General features: G+C 30.2%; 4 protein-coding genes across 4 annotated transcripts in view; all 4 read right to left on the bottom strand.

Moving 5' to 3' along the window:
• Positions 1–175: 175 nt before the first annotated feature.
• HELRODRAFT_161126 (hypothetical protein) lies at positions 176–1,701 on the bottom strand (the record flags this gene model as incomplete). Its single annotated transcript, XM_009021084.1, has 6 exons — positions 176–274; positions 492–569; positions 958–1,111; positions 1,218–1,336; positions 1,411–1,481; positions 1,593–1,701. The coding sequence occupies 6 exons, from the start codon at positions 1,699–1,701 to the stop codon at positions 176–178; spliced, it is 630 nt and encodes a 209-aa protein (XP_009019332.1).
• A 279-nt stretch (positions 1,702–1,980) lies between these two features.
• Positions 1,981–3,957, bottom strand: HELRODRAFT_140459 (hypothetical protein; the record flags this gene model as incomplete). Its single annotated transcript, XM_009021083.1, has 2 exons — positions 1,981–2,634; positions 2,893–3,957. Coding segments are annotated over 2 exons (1,719 nt in total), but the record flags the coding sequence as incomplete, so codon positions are not given.
• Positions 3,958–5,471: 1,514 nt separating this feature from the next.
• Positions 5,472–13,250, bottom strand: HELRODRAFT_161124 (hypothetical protein; the record flags this gene model as incomplete). Its single annotated transcript, XM_009021082.1, has 20 exons — positions 5,472–5,593; positions 6,676–6,815; positions 6,878–6,944; positions 7,013–7,142; positions 7,242–7,409; positions 7,620–7,793; positions 8,016–8,118; positions 8,313–8,494; positions 8,576–8,815; positions 8,973–9,092; positions 9,548–9,886; positions 10,021–10,258; positions 10,872–11,003; positions 11,272–11,421; positions 11,577–11,772; positions 11,870–11,954; positions 12,370–12,515; positions 12,639–12,733; positions 12,830–12,963; positions 13,029–13,250. The coding sequence occupies 20 exons, from the start codon at positions 13,248–13,250 to the stop codon at positions 5,472–5,474; spliced, it is 3,183 nt and encodes a 1,060-aa protein (XP_009019330.1).
• Positions 13,251–15,381: 2,131 nt separating this feature from the next.
• The window catches only part of HELRODRAFT_188525 (hypothetical protein), a gene marked incomplete at both ends in the record, with an annotated part of 13,044 nt that continues 10,918 nt past the window's right edge, over positions 15,382–17,507 (bottom strand). Inside the window, one exon of the mRNA XM_009021081.1 lies at positions 15,382–15,423. Within this exon, the coding sequence (XP_009019329.1) occupies positions 15,382–15,423 (42 nt within the window). The remainder of the gene's footprint in view (positions 15,424–17,507) is intronic.

Here is a 17,507-nt window from a genome sequence, read left to right as displayed (position 1 = left end):
ACTTGTACATTGTCTTTGTTTATCATTGTAAATAATTTTCTTTGAACCTACGTTTCATAAAAAATTACCTAAAAATATTCAAGCTAAAAAGTAACATCTGTTATTATACGTTGTCTCATGATAGCTAAACATTTAAAATAAACAAAAAATATAACATCAGTTGATATAAAGTCGTTTAACAGTCTTCATTTTTTCCCATGTTTATGTAAAGTTCGTTGATAATCTTCAAGTTTGGATCCAAACCTTCTACAAACATTCTCAACTCTTTCTCTACCTGCTTAAAAAATTTTGATAAACATCTCAAAAACAAAATGAGAATTGCAGTAAGAATATTTTTCAGAGCAACAATTATATCGCATCAAATGTCTGTTAAAGCAAATTAAGAATGTTTACTTTAAAGATTGAGATTAGTACTTCTTTCAGAGATACTAGTGACAAATACTGAATACACAATTACAATTAAAATATAAATATTTGATCAGAGTCGTAACCTCTTCTTCTTTGCAATCCTGTCCACCAGCCAATAACTTGAAAAAATCTTTTCGAGAAGGCAGTATGTGAGCAACCAACTAAACAATATATGAAAGTGGTTCAATAAATATTATAAAACTTTTCATTTATAAATGCGGGGAAATAAATCTGGTCTTATTAATCGGGTTAAACATCATGAGATTGCTTATGTAAAACTTGCAAGAAATATTATTGAAATTATATTTTCAAAAAATTATATCAAGTATATTAAGTGTCGGACAAAAATGATTCAGCAGTGTTTCAAGGGCATGTCTTTATATCATTACATATAAAATGGAAAAAATTAGTGGCCTGAATATTTAAAGGTAGTCAAACTGATACTGACAATTTCTAGATTAGTTGCATCGATATTATTTATTACTCTTCATAACACAAATATATAAAAAACTCGAAAATTATTAAAACATTGGTTCGGGCAAAACTTACATAGAAAAGGCCTCTGACAATGAAACTGTGGAATCTTTTCAAGGATAGTTCATACGATTTGAGAGTGATATCACACAAACTTTGAGTATGCGGTTTGTGATCCACACTTTCAGCAATCAACTTTTCACAAAAATGGAAAATGAACTCCAAGCCTCTTTTTTGGGTGAAGAGTATTAAAAAATATTTATAATTTAAATAATTGATCAAAATAGTATATCCAAATTCATATACACGGACCTGCTGTTATTCGCTTAACAAACCTCTTGAGCCACAGAAGAGCAACTGTAGCAGATGTCTGCGAGGAATGTAGTTCATCAGAGATCATGGAATTCAGAGTTTGATATAGATCAGGATTGCTGTTGTATTTGTTCTGCAGTGTCTGAGTAAATTTAACACAATCAGTCCATCAAAAACTAAAAATGTAAAACAATGATAGAGATAATAAATACTAACGGTGATGTTACCATCGATATCTGCTCTTGTTCTGTGAAATGCAGATTTCAGAAAAGATGGTCCTAAATAGTCTGTCAAGTAAATTCATCAAGTAGAACCACAACAAAGTTTTATAATTTATGAATTCATTATAATGCAAATGTAAAAATAATATTTTGAGAATGAAATAAGCATGGACAGACCAATAAGAATAAGGATTTCTCTAGATGCCTCAAGAAATGGCAGGGTTTCGATCTGTTTATCTTCAGTTGGAGGAATGAAAGGATGTTTGGCTTTAAAAACATATGCCATTTTGAATGAGCCAAAAAGTTCTTTGTTCAAAAAATGTTGCAACCAATTATACAAGTGTTAATTACATCAGTTTGTATTTATTACCACATCTGATGCTGTAACATAAGTTATTAAAGATAATTTTCTAAAAAGATTTTAAAAATTGGAAAAGAAAGTTGGTTACAAAAAAATTAATTTATGACAAGTATTATAGTTTTTTGCGGAAACAGCTATATAAAGAAGCAATGATAAAAATATTTACAACTAATAAAATTAATTGTGTACAAGTTATTTCATATAAGCATAGTTGAAGTTATTTCCAAATTTGTCTCTCAATCTCTTAGCATCAATGTTGTCCATAGTGCTTGCAACCCGTTTCATTGCAGCTTTGTTGAAAAGTTTTTTCTCCAATCTCTTGAGAGGTGTGTTGTATTTCAAAGATTTCAAATCAGTCAAACCAGTTTTTTTTGTGTTCTTATTTTTTCCTTTATTTTTAGGACGAAATGTTATATCAATCCCAATAGCAGCTGATATATCTGCTTCCAATTCAGGATCCCTCCAACTATTTTCCGCTAGTCGTCCATTTAATTCACTTTCAGATTTTTGATGAATGGTGGAACTTGTACTTGGACAATTGTTAGGATCGTTTGGTTTACCCATTTTATCTCTTGGAATGATGACACCATGAAAAGGACACTTCTTACGGTCCATTCTAATGCATAACTTTCCATTTGAAAGGGGAGCTCTACATTTCCATTTAACTGGTTCAAAAAATCCAGCAAAGTTAATAACTCTTTCTTTCATTGATGTCAGTGCTTCTTTATCTACCTGTTCTTCTTCGTCACGAGTCACCCACCAGTTCATCTGAGATGTAGATGGCTTCAGAGGCAGCAGGTCTTTCTCAGAATCTCCCCAGTGATACAAATCTATACCATATGGAATGATAGGAGCCTTCTGTCTTAAATCATCTTTAGTAGATATGCTTGATTTAAGAGCATCAGATGTTTTAATTGTACAATCCAAATTTATTTTTGATGCAGTATCATCAGTCAGTAGTTGAAGATTAGTTTGAAGTTTTTTCAATGTGGCTGCAGGATGAGTGGGATCATGTTCTATATCCTTGTGAACATCTGCAATTTTCCATTTGTCAATATCTTTATTAACCTTTGATACCAATGCAGCAGAGTCATCATCCTCTGTTAAATTAGGCACCTCAATGAAATCATCAAAATTACTTTCTTCATCACTAGCCAGATCATTAGTTTTTGTCAAATCATTTTTTACAACTATCTTTTCAGCTTTTTGCAACACTTTTTCTATATCCATTTTGAGGTCTAAAGCAGGTTTGAAAAGATTAGCTGAAGCCCCGCACTTAGTAAAAACCTTTAAATACCTTTGTAGTAGATTTAGATATTTCTGTTTAAGAAGCATAACCTTTTCATAAAATGATGTCAAAATATCAGAATTATCCTCTGTTTTATCAATAAAAATTTGAGAATTTACATTAATATTTATAGCCAAGGAAATATTATCAGAAAATAAGCCATGTCTTCTGAACTCATGCTTGTCATTTCCATCTGATTCATAATCATAATTGCTACTACTATCATGATTATCAAAACTATGGTTTTCATTTTGATTTGATTTTGAAGTATCACCTCTGTTATATATATCAAATTGTTCTGGACATGGCATTAACAAGCTAAGACAATTTTCAATTTCTATGAGACATGAACTTATTTCAGGTTTTATATCATTGAGTTCATTTGAGGTCGCATTTATTTTAGCTTGTCTAATTAATGTCAGCCTCTCGTTTTCCGCTTCGTTATGGACATTATTTGAAACATCATCAAAATTAATGTTTTTACAATTTTTTAAGTACTTTACAGCTAAATCTAGTTTTCTGTAGCCTTTGCCAAATGTATCATGCCAATTTTTCAAATAACAAATTGTTTGCTGCTTCATGTCCCAAGCAGAAGAGTGTGGCAGTGGGAGAGACCGTTTGTGGTTAGTCCCAAGAGTCAACTCCACGAACTCTTGCATGTTGTTCAATAAAAGGTCTCTAAATATAGCAGACCTCATGAAAAGTATGTCAATTAACTGAACCGACGATCTTCTAACTTCTGAATGATTTTTTTCCAATTGTGACCACAGGAAGCAAAATGATCTTCTTACATTCTCATTGGATGCTTTACACAAATTTTTAAAATGTTTACATTTCGATTCATCAAGTTTTGGCTTGCCGCTTTTCGTCATTTCTTCGATCAACTTTAACAACTCGCCATCATCACTGTCTGTCATTTTGTCAGGAATTGATTATGAATACAAAAACTACAAGATTACATAAGCATAAAAAATAAACAAACGTCGAAATTAGTCTAATGTCAAACGTTAGCAAATAGATTTTTTTTTTAAATTAACATTAACACACAATTAAATCAAACCCACAAAAAATTTACAGCGAATACAAAATAAGTTAAAATAAATTAGTCAACAATGCTAATTATATGGGTCATTTCATTCAACCGAAACAAATATTAAGTGGACTGTTGCTGAGCGTCTGATTTATCAGGCGACACCAAACCAAACTGGCCATACTCATTCTATTTTCATCGCATAAACGAAGTTGACCTTACTTTTAACGGTGGTAAGATCATATAAAATAAATAAAAATTTTTTAAAAATTTATAAACATTAACAGTTTTCTTTCATTCAAAAGAACTTGACTTAAATATCAGACAAATTGGCTAAAAGTTTTAGCCTAAAACTTATAAAAACACGGAGTCAGGCACGAACAAAATTTACCACAAAGATTTATTAACTATGGAAAGCATAATATTTATTCAGAAAATGCCAAATCGTATTCTTTCCATATAATATACTTATAACGCGTGCATACACATTCGAATAAAGTAGAAAATTTTAAAAATTCTTTATAGTTTTCGTAGTCGAAGGAAAAACACCCAACTCCGAAGCCCAGCCTCAAACTCGCAACGTCACTGCACTGAAGCATATATTGGTATAATTAATCAAGCTTTAACATTATATCGGAGTAACACAAAAGTTGGCTGCAAGACTGCACAGAAATGGAAGTATATAAAAAGAATGGACAAATACAAAACTTTACCCTCTCTCAACATTTTAAGTTGTCGGTTTAAAATATAGCTCGATTTTGCCTGAGCGACCAGAGCCTATTTTAACAGCCCCATTGCATTTGCTCGAAAAGATGATAAACATTAGGGCAGTGTCACTTGTTTTTATTACTCAAGAAATATCAATTTGATCTTTCTTGTTTTAACACGACAGAAATCTTATATCATTTTACACTATATAGATACCAGTGGCGAGCCAGATTTTTGTTTCGGGGAGGGGTCAAAAAACATTATTTTTTACAATGTTTACTTCGATAAGTGCATAAATACAGCAACGGAAAATAAAATTGAAGAAATACTATCAAAATATAAATAAACTAAAAACTATTATTTTTATTATAAAATTAAATTATATAACATACAACCATGGCTATATATATATAATATATCCATGCATGCATGCAACTTAATTTACAAAAAAAAATTTAAACTGAATATATCTGGCATCTAAATTATAGTGAACGTTTAATGAAACTATATTCCATTTAGCATAATTTCGTATAACTTCATAAATTTTTATTTTATTCTGTATTCTTTGAAAATATTTAAGGCTTTGTAGGGCTAGAGTATGTTTTTACTTGTGTGGCAGCTTGACACTGGTAAAGTTTCCAAAATTTGAAGTAGAGTGTAAACATATGGTTACAAAATGTTATCACACAAATCATGGGCGTACAAAGCGGCTTTAGATGATTTTTTGGAAGCAAAACTAGCTTTCCATATTTCTCGTGTGCCTGAAGACTCTTTCAGGCCTTTAAACAATTCTATTGTAATTATATGCATAAAAACAAATGGATTGAATGAGCTACGAATAAACAGAAGATACTTGAATGAAATTAAGCATAACTAAATAAAATTGGTATATATATATATATAGTGTGGCACGTACCGCGAATTTGTTGTTGTTCCCACAAACGTTGTCCAAAATCTTTGCAATACTTCCTAGATAAAATAAACAAACAAGACATCTTATGCTTTTTCAAAAATTGAACTAGCTTCCATGGCAAAAATAAAATCAAACTTTATACCTCCCGCCCTGAGCTAGCTTATTTACTCCATAACGCACATTCATCTCTTACCATTAGAATGTACACATATACGCATACGAATATAAACACAAACCCGTGCATTTGAAAATAACATCCTTCTACACGGCCATGAGTTTTTCACACATAACTATTACTATTATTAATTTTATTATTAATAGTGAACTTTGGTTGAGTGCGTTGGATGTTACTGTTGCCATTACTATCGCGAACGTCAATGACGTTAAAGCTCATTAATTTAAACCAGGAACATGTTTACATTCACAACATAGCAACCAAATTTTAAAGTTGCCATTATGTAGTAAGGAAACTTTTAATTTTTTTGAATATCAATTTAAAAGTGGAAATACTGAAAAAAAAACTTTTGAAATGGCGGAAAAGAAACATGAAACAGATCAAATTATAAAATGTTATATTGTTTGAACCCCGAAACCCCCCTAGCTACGCCTATTTTTAGGATTTTTATTTTTAGAAGCAGTCTAAAAAAGTGTTTTCACACACACATTAAATTCAACGCATGAAATTTTCTTAATAAAAATGCATGCAAATTAATTATGCGTTTTTATCAACGCAGTGAAGTGTTGAAATATAATTCTATTAACTTTGAGGTTTAGGCCAAACATGGACGAAATTTTTAATTCGGTTTTCCAAAGGTCAAGGTTAGTCCATGAAATCGTCGTCTGAGCTACTATCAATTAATTCATCCTCATTGTCATCACTGTCTACTGCCGTTTGACCATGGCTATCATCATCGCTGTCACCATCATCATCGTCGTCGTGGTTATTGGTTACTTTCTTACCGTTCATTATTTGGTGAGTAGCGGGCAGTTTTGGCGCTTTATGCACTGTTTTAACTAAAACTTTGGCTTTACCACTTTGCTTGGCGTTTCTAGCCAAACCAATTCTTTTAGCAGGTGGTGTGAAGTCATCACTGCTATTCCTTGAGAAGAAAAAACTAATGATATACAAAAAAAATTGTGTGAAAGAAATATAAATATTTACTCTTCTTCAATTTCAGCATCTTTCGAAGATAAATCTTTACCTTGAACATTCGGTAAATTTTTGGCTGCTAGAAGTTATCAAAAAAATAATTAAGTAAAATTTTGAAGCAGATTATACATTTCAATTTTGTGAAACCTTTGCTAGACTTTGATCTTTTTGATGTGGTTGTGTTCCGCCCATTTGACGTTGCTGTTGAATTTGAGATTGCCTCACTCACTGCGGAGGCCTGAGAATCGACTGGAGCACTTGTAGCCTCTGAGATACTCTTCATTTCAACGAGAAAAATGTCATTGTATAGTTTTTATGATAATAATTATATACAAGCTAAGAAATAACTTTGATAAACTGAAAGAAAACTGCTGACTGTATAAAAACTCATTACGTCATTTTCAAGGCCGGCAGAATCAACATCAATCAAGGTTTCATCAAGTTGGGAGAGGTCTGCATCTATATCATCCAAACTCATCAGCATCTTTTTTATGCTCTTGGAAAATTTAATCATAGCTATCTTGCTCGTTCTGTCTTCCACCAACTAATGAAAGGATCGGAATTAATTCGACAATTGATTAGTTTGTCCAAACAAAAGTTAGTAAATCTACAAACTTAAAGTGATTTATGTGTTCAACTGACACAGACACATCAATTATTTAACTGTCATAAAACATCAAACACGATAGGCAAGTTATAAATCCAATTTCAAAAGCAATGTTAGCCGATCAACATGAATAAATAAAATAAATACTTTGATTATTTTCTTAGCAAGAACCCTAAGACTTTTAAGGACATCTCTGTTGCTTGGTGATACACTCAACAACATAAGAGTTCGTGAGTAGACCAAGACCTTCTTAGTATCATGTGGATTTGATAATATCTCATTGCAGAGCGAGATGGCCATATCATCGTGAGGAGTTTTGTCCTGGTGCATTTAAGTTATGATCACGTACATTACTGCAAAAATCAACTTTTCATGGAATCTAAATTTATTTATTAAAACAAAAAATTTACATGTCATGTTCTGGTAAATTTAATAACACGTAGATGAAAATAGTGACACATAAAAATGACATAATTATCCTGTTTAGTGTATGGCAAGATTCAGATGGTAAGAACTTCATATGAATATGTATGAATGACTAACGTAAAGAATTTCTTCATGTTGATTGTTCTGCTTCATATTTTGGGGATGTGACAAATTCACAAACAGTTCAGCAACATTGGATGGCTTAACTTGATACAAAGGACTGGTTGGTGGGGCATTCAACAAAATTTTCAAGGTAGGTAGAAATGCTTCACCTATCACTTCTTGGTTTGCTCTTTACAAATAATTTTCGTGAAAATTAAGAAATATAATAACAAAATTATTTGACACGATTAACAAAAACTAGTTCAAATAATTGTTCAAAGGTCATAATGGAAAATCAGAAAATATACGAACTTTGATTTGAGAGAATAATTGATGAAGAACGATGCCAATTCAACTCTAAGCTTGGTATCATCTTCAGTCATCGGATTGTACCATATAAGGAGCAGCCTGGAGATGAGAGAAGGAGATATGATGCGATTGGAATATAACAATCGAGCAAATGCAACAGAACATGTAGTTCTTATCTCTTCTACCTACATTGGAACAAAATATCGTTTTTACTAAAAAAAAAGATTATATTGCACACATACAAATTGCAATGAAACCCCAATTACCTCACTATCCAGATATTTTAGCAGACCTTCAACAATGTTTGAGTTTGTTTTTCCATCTCCACTTGACTGTGCATTTTCGTCGAATAATTTTGTAACATTGTAAACATCGTCCTCTTTATCCTCCTCAATGTCACCATCTTTTGGTTTTTCATTAATAGCTGGCAAGCCCCAAAACAACAGCATATCAAATATTGCCTTCAAAGCTGTTAATTTTACTGATTCACGATCAACAGCCAGCACCTTTAACAAATAAATAAAGTTAATTGAAAGCTGTCATAATTTCTATGAGTTGCAATAGAAAACATATAATATTTTCACCAGTTGATTCATCAAAACAAATAATTTATAATTACAATTTAAATTCAAATAAGAAAAATATTATAAGAAAATGACAAACCTGAAAAAGAAGTGGACAGTACTGTTGAGCTTTTGTGACATCTCTCAAGCAGCACAACCCTAAAACTTTCACACCCATATCTCGGACCTCACTGTTCACCGACACAACACCCGGAATAACCTGCAATAATGTTGGTTGCCAAGCATGAATATAGTAACTGTTACATGCACAACACACACAACAAACACAACTTATATAGTCTGCTTAAGTTCAAGATTAAAAAGCTTTAACACTAGTTTGTTCCAAAAATGCAAAAAACATTATTACACTTTAGAAGAATCTTAGATTATGCTCATGAATATGTGCAGCGCTACGAGGCAATTGGCTGTCATTAAAATGAATCCTCATATAATAGTTCAAACACATGAAAAACGATTATTTTTGTATACTTCTCATATACATTAATTGGTGAACACAATTTAGAACAAAATCATGGGTTTAAAGTTTTTAAACCTATATTATTATTGTCTTAAAATCTGCAGATACAATAGCTTTCTATTATTTTCAAAGTAACTTAATCATACAAATCAAACAAATACACAGACACAAAGTTATCTATAGAAAAAAAAGCAAACCAGATTGTCCAGAATGGTGAGCAGTGAAGGCACAATTTTGTTGACTTTGGTGTACTTCAAAATTTCAGCGACAATCATGAGACATCTCTTCATTTTGATGGGATCAGTTGTCGCTTGCGAGAGGAGAGATCTTTCCGTCTCATCTTCATCTTCATTCATAATATTCAAATCTTTCCCCTGATTCCCTGAAACGCTCATTTCATCAGTAAGTCTGACTTTGTCTCCCTTGAGTTTATTAATGGTTTCCTTAACCTCAGCTGCACCAACAAAGTCTTGATTTTTCACTCTTTCTTCAAGAACGTCTTGAAGATGCATGAGCTCAACACTCACTTTGGCCAACTGAAACAGTTTATCAACAAATTATTCTTGTTATATTCTAAACCAAAAGAGTTAAAATACACTACAATTTAATTGATATTTAAACAAAATTTTCCATTTTGATCATCTGCACCAACCATCAGTGTAACACTAACTTCCATTTCTAACTTCTTCATTTTCTCTGCATCAACCTCCATCGTCTGTTCCATTTCCATGCCACCATCCTTATTGTAACTCATCTGTAAAATATCTGATACAACTTCAGACATCTTTGCCACTAACTGGTTCATGTCACTGTAAAGATTCACAAACTGCTTGATCAACTGCTCCAATACTTTGTTGGGAATGCTGGGATCAATTAACGTGCTCTTTATCACTTCAGAAAGTGCTGACCTATTAACAGTTTCAGTTTTGTTTGATGGTAATTGTGACAAGCAAACTAATATATGTAAAGATATCCGTTATTGAAAATGACAAATTAAATTTTTAATTGAGTAAATACTTCTCAACTCGAAATGTAATATTTGTAAGGGGTTGTGTTCAATAAAAGATAGCAGATGTTGAGTTATAAACAGCACGAAAGACTCAGTGAAATATTTGGTTTTCTTATTTCATCTCCAAGTCTTGTAATTATAAACATTGTCATTTGCACAGATGAAAATATTTACACTTCAACTTTATTTGAAAGCAAATTTAAAATTAGTAAAAGATAATTCATGAGCATTTTTTAGACCATACAGTCAATTCCAAATCAAATGTGGCACTACAGTTTGAACAAACAGTTGAAAATGGTACAAGTCTGAAGAGAATCCTAACCCAAGTATATGATGAGCAAAGAAGGATGCACACTTTGAATATGTTAATTTAGACCCAACATAGCAATTATGCTTGCGTACTTCATTATGAATATGTTAATTTATATCCCAACATAATAATTATGCTTGCCTTCCTCATTATGAATATTTTGTATGCAAACAAAAATATAAAAAGAAAATTGATGAGAAACCTTCCAGCCTGATCAGATACATCAAGGTATCCCATGATAATGGCCACCTGATAAAGCATGAACTCCTCTTTCTTTTGCATCACTATCTCTTCATCTGTTACTGCATTCCCTCTCTTCATGTTCGCAAGGATTCTGTTTGTTGTCAAATAATAGTCATTCAACTTTTTCTTGGGAAATAAAATTAGCAAACATTTCTTGACAACTGTTGATAGCTGTGAGTACCTCATATATATATCAAACAAAATAATGTGAAATTATTAAAGATCAATCAACTTGCCCAATAATGAGCAAGTTGAAGAAACGCTCACTGAGAAATCTTTAGAGAATTAAAAATACCAGCATGTAGTAAAATATTGAAATTGATGAGATAGACAAATATGAAAGCTAAACAACAACAGACTCTTTGAAGTACTTGACAAATCCAATACATGTGGGCATCAATCTGTCTAGATTCACCTCTTCCTTAGCTCCCATACTTCTTATATGCTGACACAAAACTTGCCAGTACAAAACATTCTCACATGTCATCTTATCCAAGGGTATGCAGTGCCTAGCAATGGTATCAGTTATTTACAATATCATAAATCTTACAACAATTTGGTGTTTTTATTTTTCATAAGATAAAAGCCATTTATCAACACAAAATATCATATTGCATAACATCTCATCTAACAAATCAAAATATCATATTTTAAAATTCCTAACCTTTCATCTAACAAAGTAAATTCATCAACTAGTTGCTGTGCTGTTTTTTTGTCAAAAAAAACTTTTAATAGAAGTTCAGAGCATTCGTCAACATAATTTTGACAAAACAAAACGCTAAGTAGTTTAAAAATGTCCTGGTCCATCATCCGGTACCAGGATTGAATCATGATGTTAGTACACACATCTCGGATTTGATCTGAAATGAAAGCACAATCAGAAAATCATGAACAGTAAAGCTAAGAAAAAAAGTTTAAAAAATCATTAAAACTTGCATACAAAAAAAATTCACTGACCATTATTATCTTTGAGTCCTTTTCTTATCAGTGAAACTCTTTGAGCAATGGTCAAAATTTTTACATTGACATTTTCTGTAATAATCTGTGAAATATAAATGTACCTTTTATATAAATATATTTTAGGGTATAAATGCCACAGGTGCAAAATGTCACTCAACCAATGATGTGAAATTCATATAAAAGTCATAATAAACATATAAAAAGAAGGACTACCTGAGAGGAGAAACAACTGCTCTAAATAGTACACACAAAATAACATGATATGAAGAAAAAAATAGGACAGCTTCAATTAAACTATCAGATAAAGTTAACAATTTGAAGTTTTTCTTGAACCAATATCATGTTGATTTTGGGTCAGTTAATACAAATATTGATTTTCTCAGAACAGATTTAAAAAATTAATGGGGCAAATTAAAACAAAAAAGATATAAAATTGTCATCTTAACTGTTAACAGAAAATAATTGTTCTCAAGCAATGAAGTGAAAATGTAGCTTACTTTGAAGGCCATCCTTCTGACTTGGTGGTTGACATCTCTGGTCCTCTTCAAAATGGGCTCCAATGTTTTCATGCACACTGCAATGCTACTCAGCACCGCCTTCCTCACCTCGTGGTTCTTGTCTTGAGACATCAAAGTCAAGAATGCTGACATACCAAATTAATAATTATAATTAATAATGATGTAAAAGGCCCCAATAGTGAACATAAATCATTTTAAAATGATAGCACGATGAAGCAAAAACTGCAGGACACAAATCATATAAACACCTTCTATGATGGGACAAGCATCATTTTCAGGATCTTGCAGTCTCTTCAAGGCCAGCACTGCATGAGTCCGCACCACTGGGCATATGTCAGAAAGTCTGAAATCAAAAGAAAATGATTAAACAAGCACTAGTAATTATGATAGTAATCAACACACTATAATTAAAAAATTAGCAATGATTCCTCCCACCTACCTGGTAAGCATGCTGTCGTATATTTGCTGATACAAGACATCATCTATGTTTGCATTGTCTCCCAGATCAATCAACAATTTGTTGATCAGCTGACAAACTCTGAATCTAACAGCTTTTGATCTTACATCATGACTCTAAGTAACACATAACAATAAATGTGTCAACAAAGTGTTTTCTAATTATATGTTTGTATGTGAACCTGCAGTAAGAAATTGAACAAATCTAGCAGAAATGGGTGCATATCATCATCGTCATCAGCAGTTGCAGTTGGAAGGTTCTCTTTATTTTTAACAGAATTGAGTGAGCAAGCAAATTTTGTGATGAAGTCCAGGGCCCTCTCCACTGCTTGTTCTCTCTTGAATACTATCATGAACCTCTTCAAACAAAAGATGAAATCATTTTTGAACTTCGCTGGATCCATCTTGAAAAAGAATATATTTGAATTTATAATTTGAAAACAATTATAATTAGTGATAATTAACAACCCCATTTCAATGAGCTGCTTTTCTATGGCAAACTACTGCATCAAAACGAACAAAATCATGCAAAGTTTACAATCAGCATCACATAAATTATATTTAAATAAAGTATAAAACTGAGACAGATTTTGAAACAAATGATTTCATAGAAATTAGGAATACCAATTTGAAAATCCTGGTCATAGTTTTTATCATGGACTGGTTGCTATGATTTCCTATCTGGCACTCAGTAAATAGAGATATCATTCTTTCATCCACATTCATTTTCAAGGTTGATATTTTCCCTTCCTAAATCTGATTAATTAAATAAATTAATTTTTCACTTAGCTATTATAAATTTTAAAAAAACCATAGCAAATTTTTTAATATTTATTAGTTTAACTATAAATATAACCCATAATTATTATAGTATAATATAATAATGCAACTAATACTTTTTAAACTATACTATATTGTTAATGTGTGTGTCAGTGTTTGCTTGTGTAATTACAAATTAGTAATGTCATTGAGAAATGTGTATTTATTTTTTATCTTGGTTCATTAATTTTTATATTTTGAGTTTTTGTTAGAATTTTTGCTTGAGAAGAAGGCTTTGCCTGAGCCAATAAAGTATAAACTAATAATATTAATAATAAAATAACACTATTTATTTATTATACTATAAAAAAATATACAAAATTGAGGTAGATCAACAAATGAGTCATTGAGGGAGTTTTAGTTAAACGATTTCAATTAAAAAATTTAGATATATTATTTACAATATATTTTATTTTATTAAAAATTTAATAATAATAATGTTGTTAATGTAAATATTGGTGTTTAATCAATCACACTTGTACTTCTTGATTTTATCTTTAATCAAGAAGATGAAAGAAAGCAAAAAACAATTTATTAACACTTTAACAGTTTATACCTTACTTTTAAATAATTTAATTATTAACTTACTCAAAAAAATTGAATTGACTGTTGTTAGTTAATGTGGCAATATTTTAAATTTTAATAATACAAAATAAAAATTTAATTTTTTAAATTTAAAATTTTTAAAATATGCAGCAGCGAATGTGTACTGTATGGCATAACGAATTTTAGGGTAAGGAAATATATAATATACACACTAACAAATTATAAAATAAAAAAATGAAACATAAAAGCAAAACGTACCAGCAAAATTTTATAAATATTTTGTCCGTAGATTTACGGAAAATCGCGCTCTGTATTTTTTTTTGAAAACAGAACTTATGAACGCCTAACTATTTGGCTAAGTAGTTGATTATGTTGCAACGAGTAACGATTCAAAACGATTTTCAAAAGTACTTTGGTACTCAAGTATATTTTATTCTCTATATATGTCTGGTACATTCATACAATACTTAGATTAATAAAATACAACATTACATTTATACAATCATATATTTAGATTAGTAAAATACAATAGTACACGTATACATATTAGTACACTCAACAATCATAATAGTACGGAATGCAAAGTGACATTAAATTATTAAATCAAATTAATTGAAGGTTTTAGAAAATCGACTCAATATCTTAATGATGAATGTGTCAGTAATTTCGATCACAAAAGAAACTTAAACTTGAGAGTAATCGAACCTAATTTAATAACAAAAAATAGTGAAAGCATATATTCATTTGTTATACTTATTTATAATTCGTGTATATTTGAATGTGTGAGCGTGTATGTGGGTGTGAACATGTGCACGCGTGGTATATAATGTGTGTATTTTATAATTGTACCAATATCTAATAGTTAATTATTGGTTTATATATAAAAACTAGTATCATGTTTTTGGTTTTTACCATTCATATGTAATTAAAATTTAATTCAATAAAATAATGTTGGCATTTCGTTGTTTTCAAAATTAAACTTTGTACTCTACTACTATTTATATAGAATACATTTCAATATACTTATTTGTAATTTTTTGTACATTTTTCCTTCATTTTATTAATTTGATGTTGTGCCATTTATTTATTTATCTTATTTCAACTTTTACTTGTTTTTCTTTAACATTTAATTGTCTGTTTTACTTATTCTACGTAGCATCAATCAATGCATCATGTAGCATCAGCGTCAATATGCGTTTGCAAGCATAATTCCTGTTGGAAATAAAAATTAAGTGCTATGATTTGAAAAGTTAACTTTTAGATTGCAGAGCATATCTTTTTCGTTTTCTCATTAATTTGTTCTGCGGTAAATGTTTCAATCGACAGTTCAATAAAAAGTAAATAATTTTCTTAATAATTCGTTAGCTAATTATTTTGCATGTCTGAGTTTGTCCTAAATGTATTGTAAACATATATGGTCTTAGTGAGGTTTTAGTTTTTATGTTTTTAATGTTTTAAAAATTAAATTTTTTAAGTTTTTAAAATAAATTAAAAAAAATAAAATAAAGCAACAAAAAAATAAAGCAACAAAAAAATAAAGCAAAAAGTCAAGTGAGTTAGTATTAAATTAAATTAACTATTATTAGTATTTCTTTATACATTTAGTAAAGTAAAGTAGAAAAGTTTACTTTACTTTACTTTTACTTAGCTGTTAAGTAGCAGTGGTCAGTGATGGATCCAGGTGGACCAACCACCTATTATGAAATGAAAGAAGAAAATATTGATGATTCTGTCATTTTTATATAATGTAATGTAAGTCAAAGTTTAACTATAAGACATAACTAAATATGTAAAACTACCAAAAGGTCATCAGCTTCATGAAAATCATGTCCCTACTACCAAAATGAGAATTAGCAAAGAAAGTTCATCATATTTTGGCAGTAGTACAAGTAACAATTATGTACACAACACAGGTATAGATGTACAGACAGTCTCTAAATACTAGAAATGGTGGCACATCCTGACATTTTATTCTCTACCATACAAAAGTTAAAATGAAATATGTGTACAAATGTAATAAAATATAATAATGATATGAGAAAAAACAAAAAAAGAGTTTCTAATGTGAAAATTCCTATTTACTACCAAATAATTCTATGCTAAATCGAAAGTTAATATTAAAAGTTGTTAAAGTATAAATAAATGAGCTACTAAAATTAAAACAAAATATAAAATGGGCATATTATAATTATTTATTATATTTCATTCAGTGTTTTAATTATAAGTTTTATTAACTATCTTCATCTATGTTAGTCTGACAGTTGATTAATTATTAGTTAAAGACAACTAATTTAAATTAAGTTTGTTTCAACTTCCTTTTTGTCAGATAATTATTTAATCCACCAATGGCAAGACTGGTTGGCTGGAGGTATGGTTTGCTGATTGGAGGTTTATTTGGCTCAATTGGACTTTCATTTTATGCTGTTGCCATTCACCCATATTTTAACATTCAAGAATGGAGTGAGTTTCAACTTGTATTGTTGTCTGTATTCTTTTTTACAAAGTTTTTTTATGTTGACATCAAACTTAATATGTTGAAAATAAATATAACTACCAATTTTTCATTAAACCCTGATTGAAGATTGGTTAGTGAATGATTTAACTCAAATGTTTGTATTGTATATCACCTAAAAAAATATATTTTATAAATTCAACAATCATATTATTTATATTTTTTACTACAGTTAAAATGTTTCCATTTTGTTAGAAAACTTACAAAAAGAAGCCAGAGCTGATATAAAGGAGGACATACGGCCTGCAGGTCTCATCTGCAGTTTATTTTTTTCATTTATGTTATTTATTCTGTTTTATTGTTTTTACACCTTCCATATTTTTTGCATTGTTACAAAAAATTTGGTCTGAGTGATCTTCTAGTACACATATTCATTTGGTTCGTTTTAATCTTTAATTTTTAGCAGAAAATTTCCTCAAAATCATCATACAAAGAACGTAACTATAACTTTGTAATGCTATTAATGTACTTGCAGGAATGAAAGTCTGGAGTGATCCATTCGACCGAAAGAAAAACTGATGTTTCTTCCGAACCGTCTGCAAAATTGTCACTGTCTTTGCATCAACTAATCACTAATGCAGTTACCTTTTTATCACCTTTTAACTTTTTTTTTTTATAAATTTATTCACCATATCATTTTAGGAAGTATAAAGTTATTTTCACGACATTTTTATAGTTTAATATTGCACAAAAATGTGAATTTATAAAATGGTTTCAAAATATCAAGTTTATAAAAATGCATAAATAGATATTCGTAATTCACTTCAACAGGAAACAGCTTTCT

The sequence above is a fragment of the Helobdella robusta genome (genome assembly GCF_000326865.2).
Source record: "Helobdella robusta unplaced genomic scaffold HELROscaffold_3, whole genome shotgun sequence".
Lineage (NCBI taxonomy): Eukaryota > Metazoa > Annelida > Clitellata > Rhynchobdellida > Glossiphoniidae > Helobdella > Helobdella robusta.
This window is presented reverse-complemented; position numbering and strand designations above follow the sequence as displayed.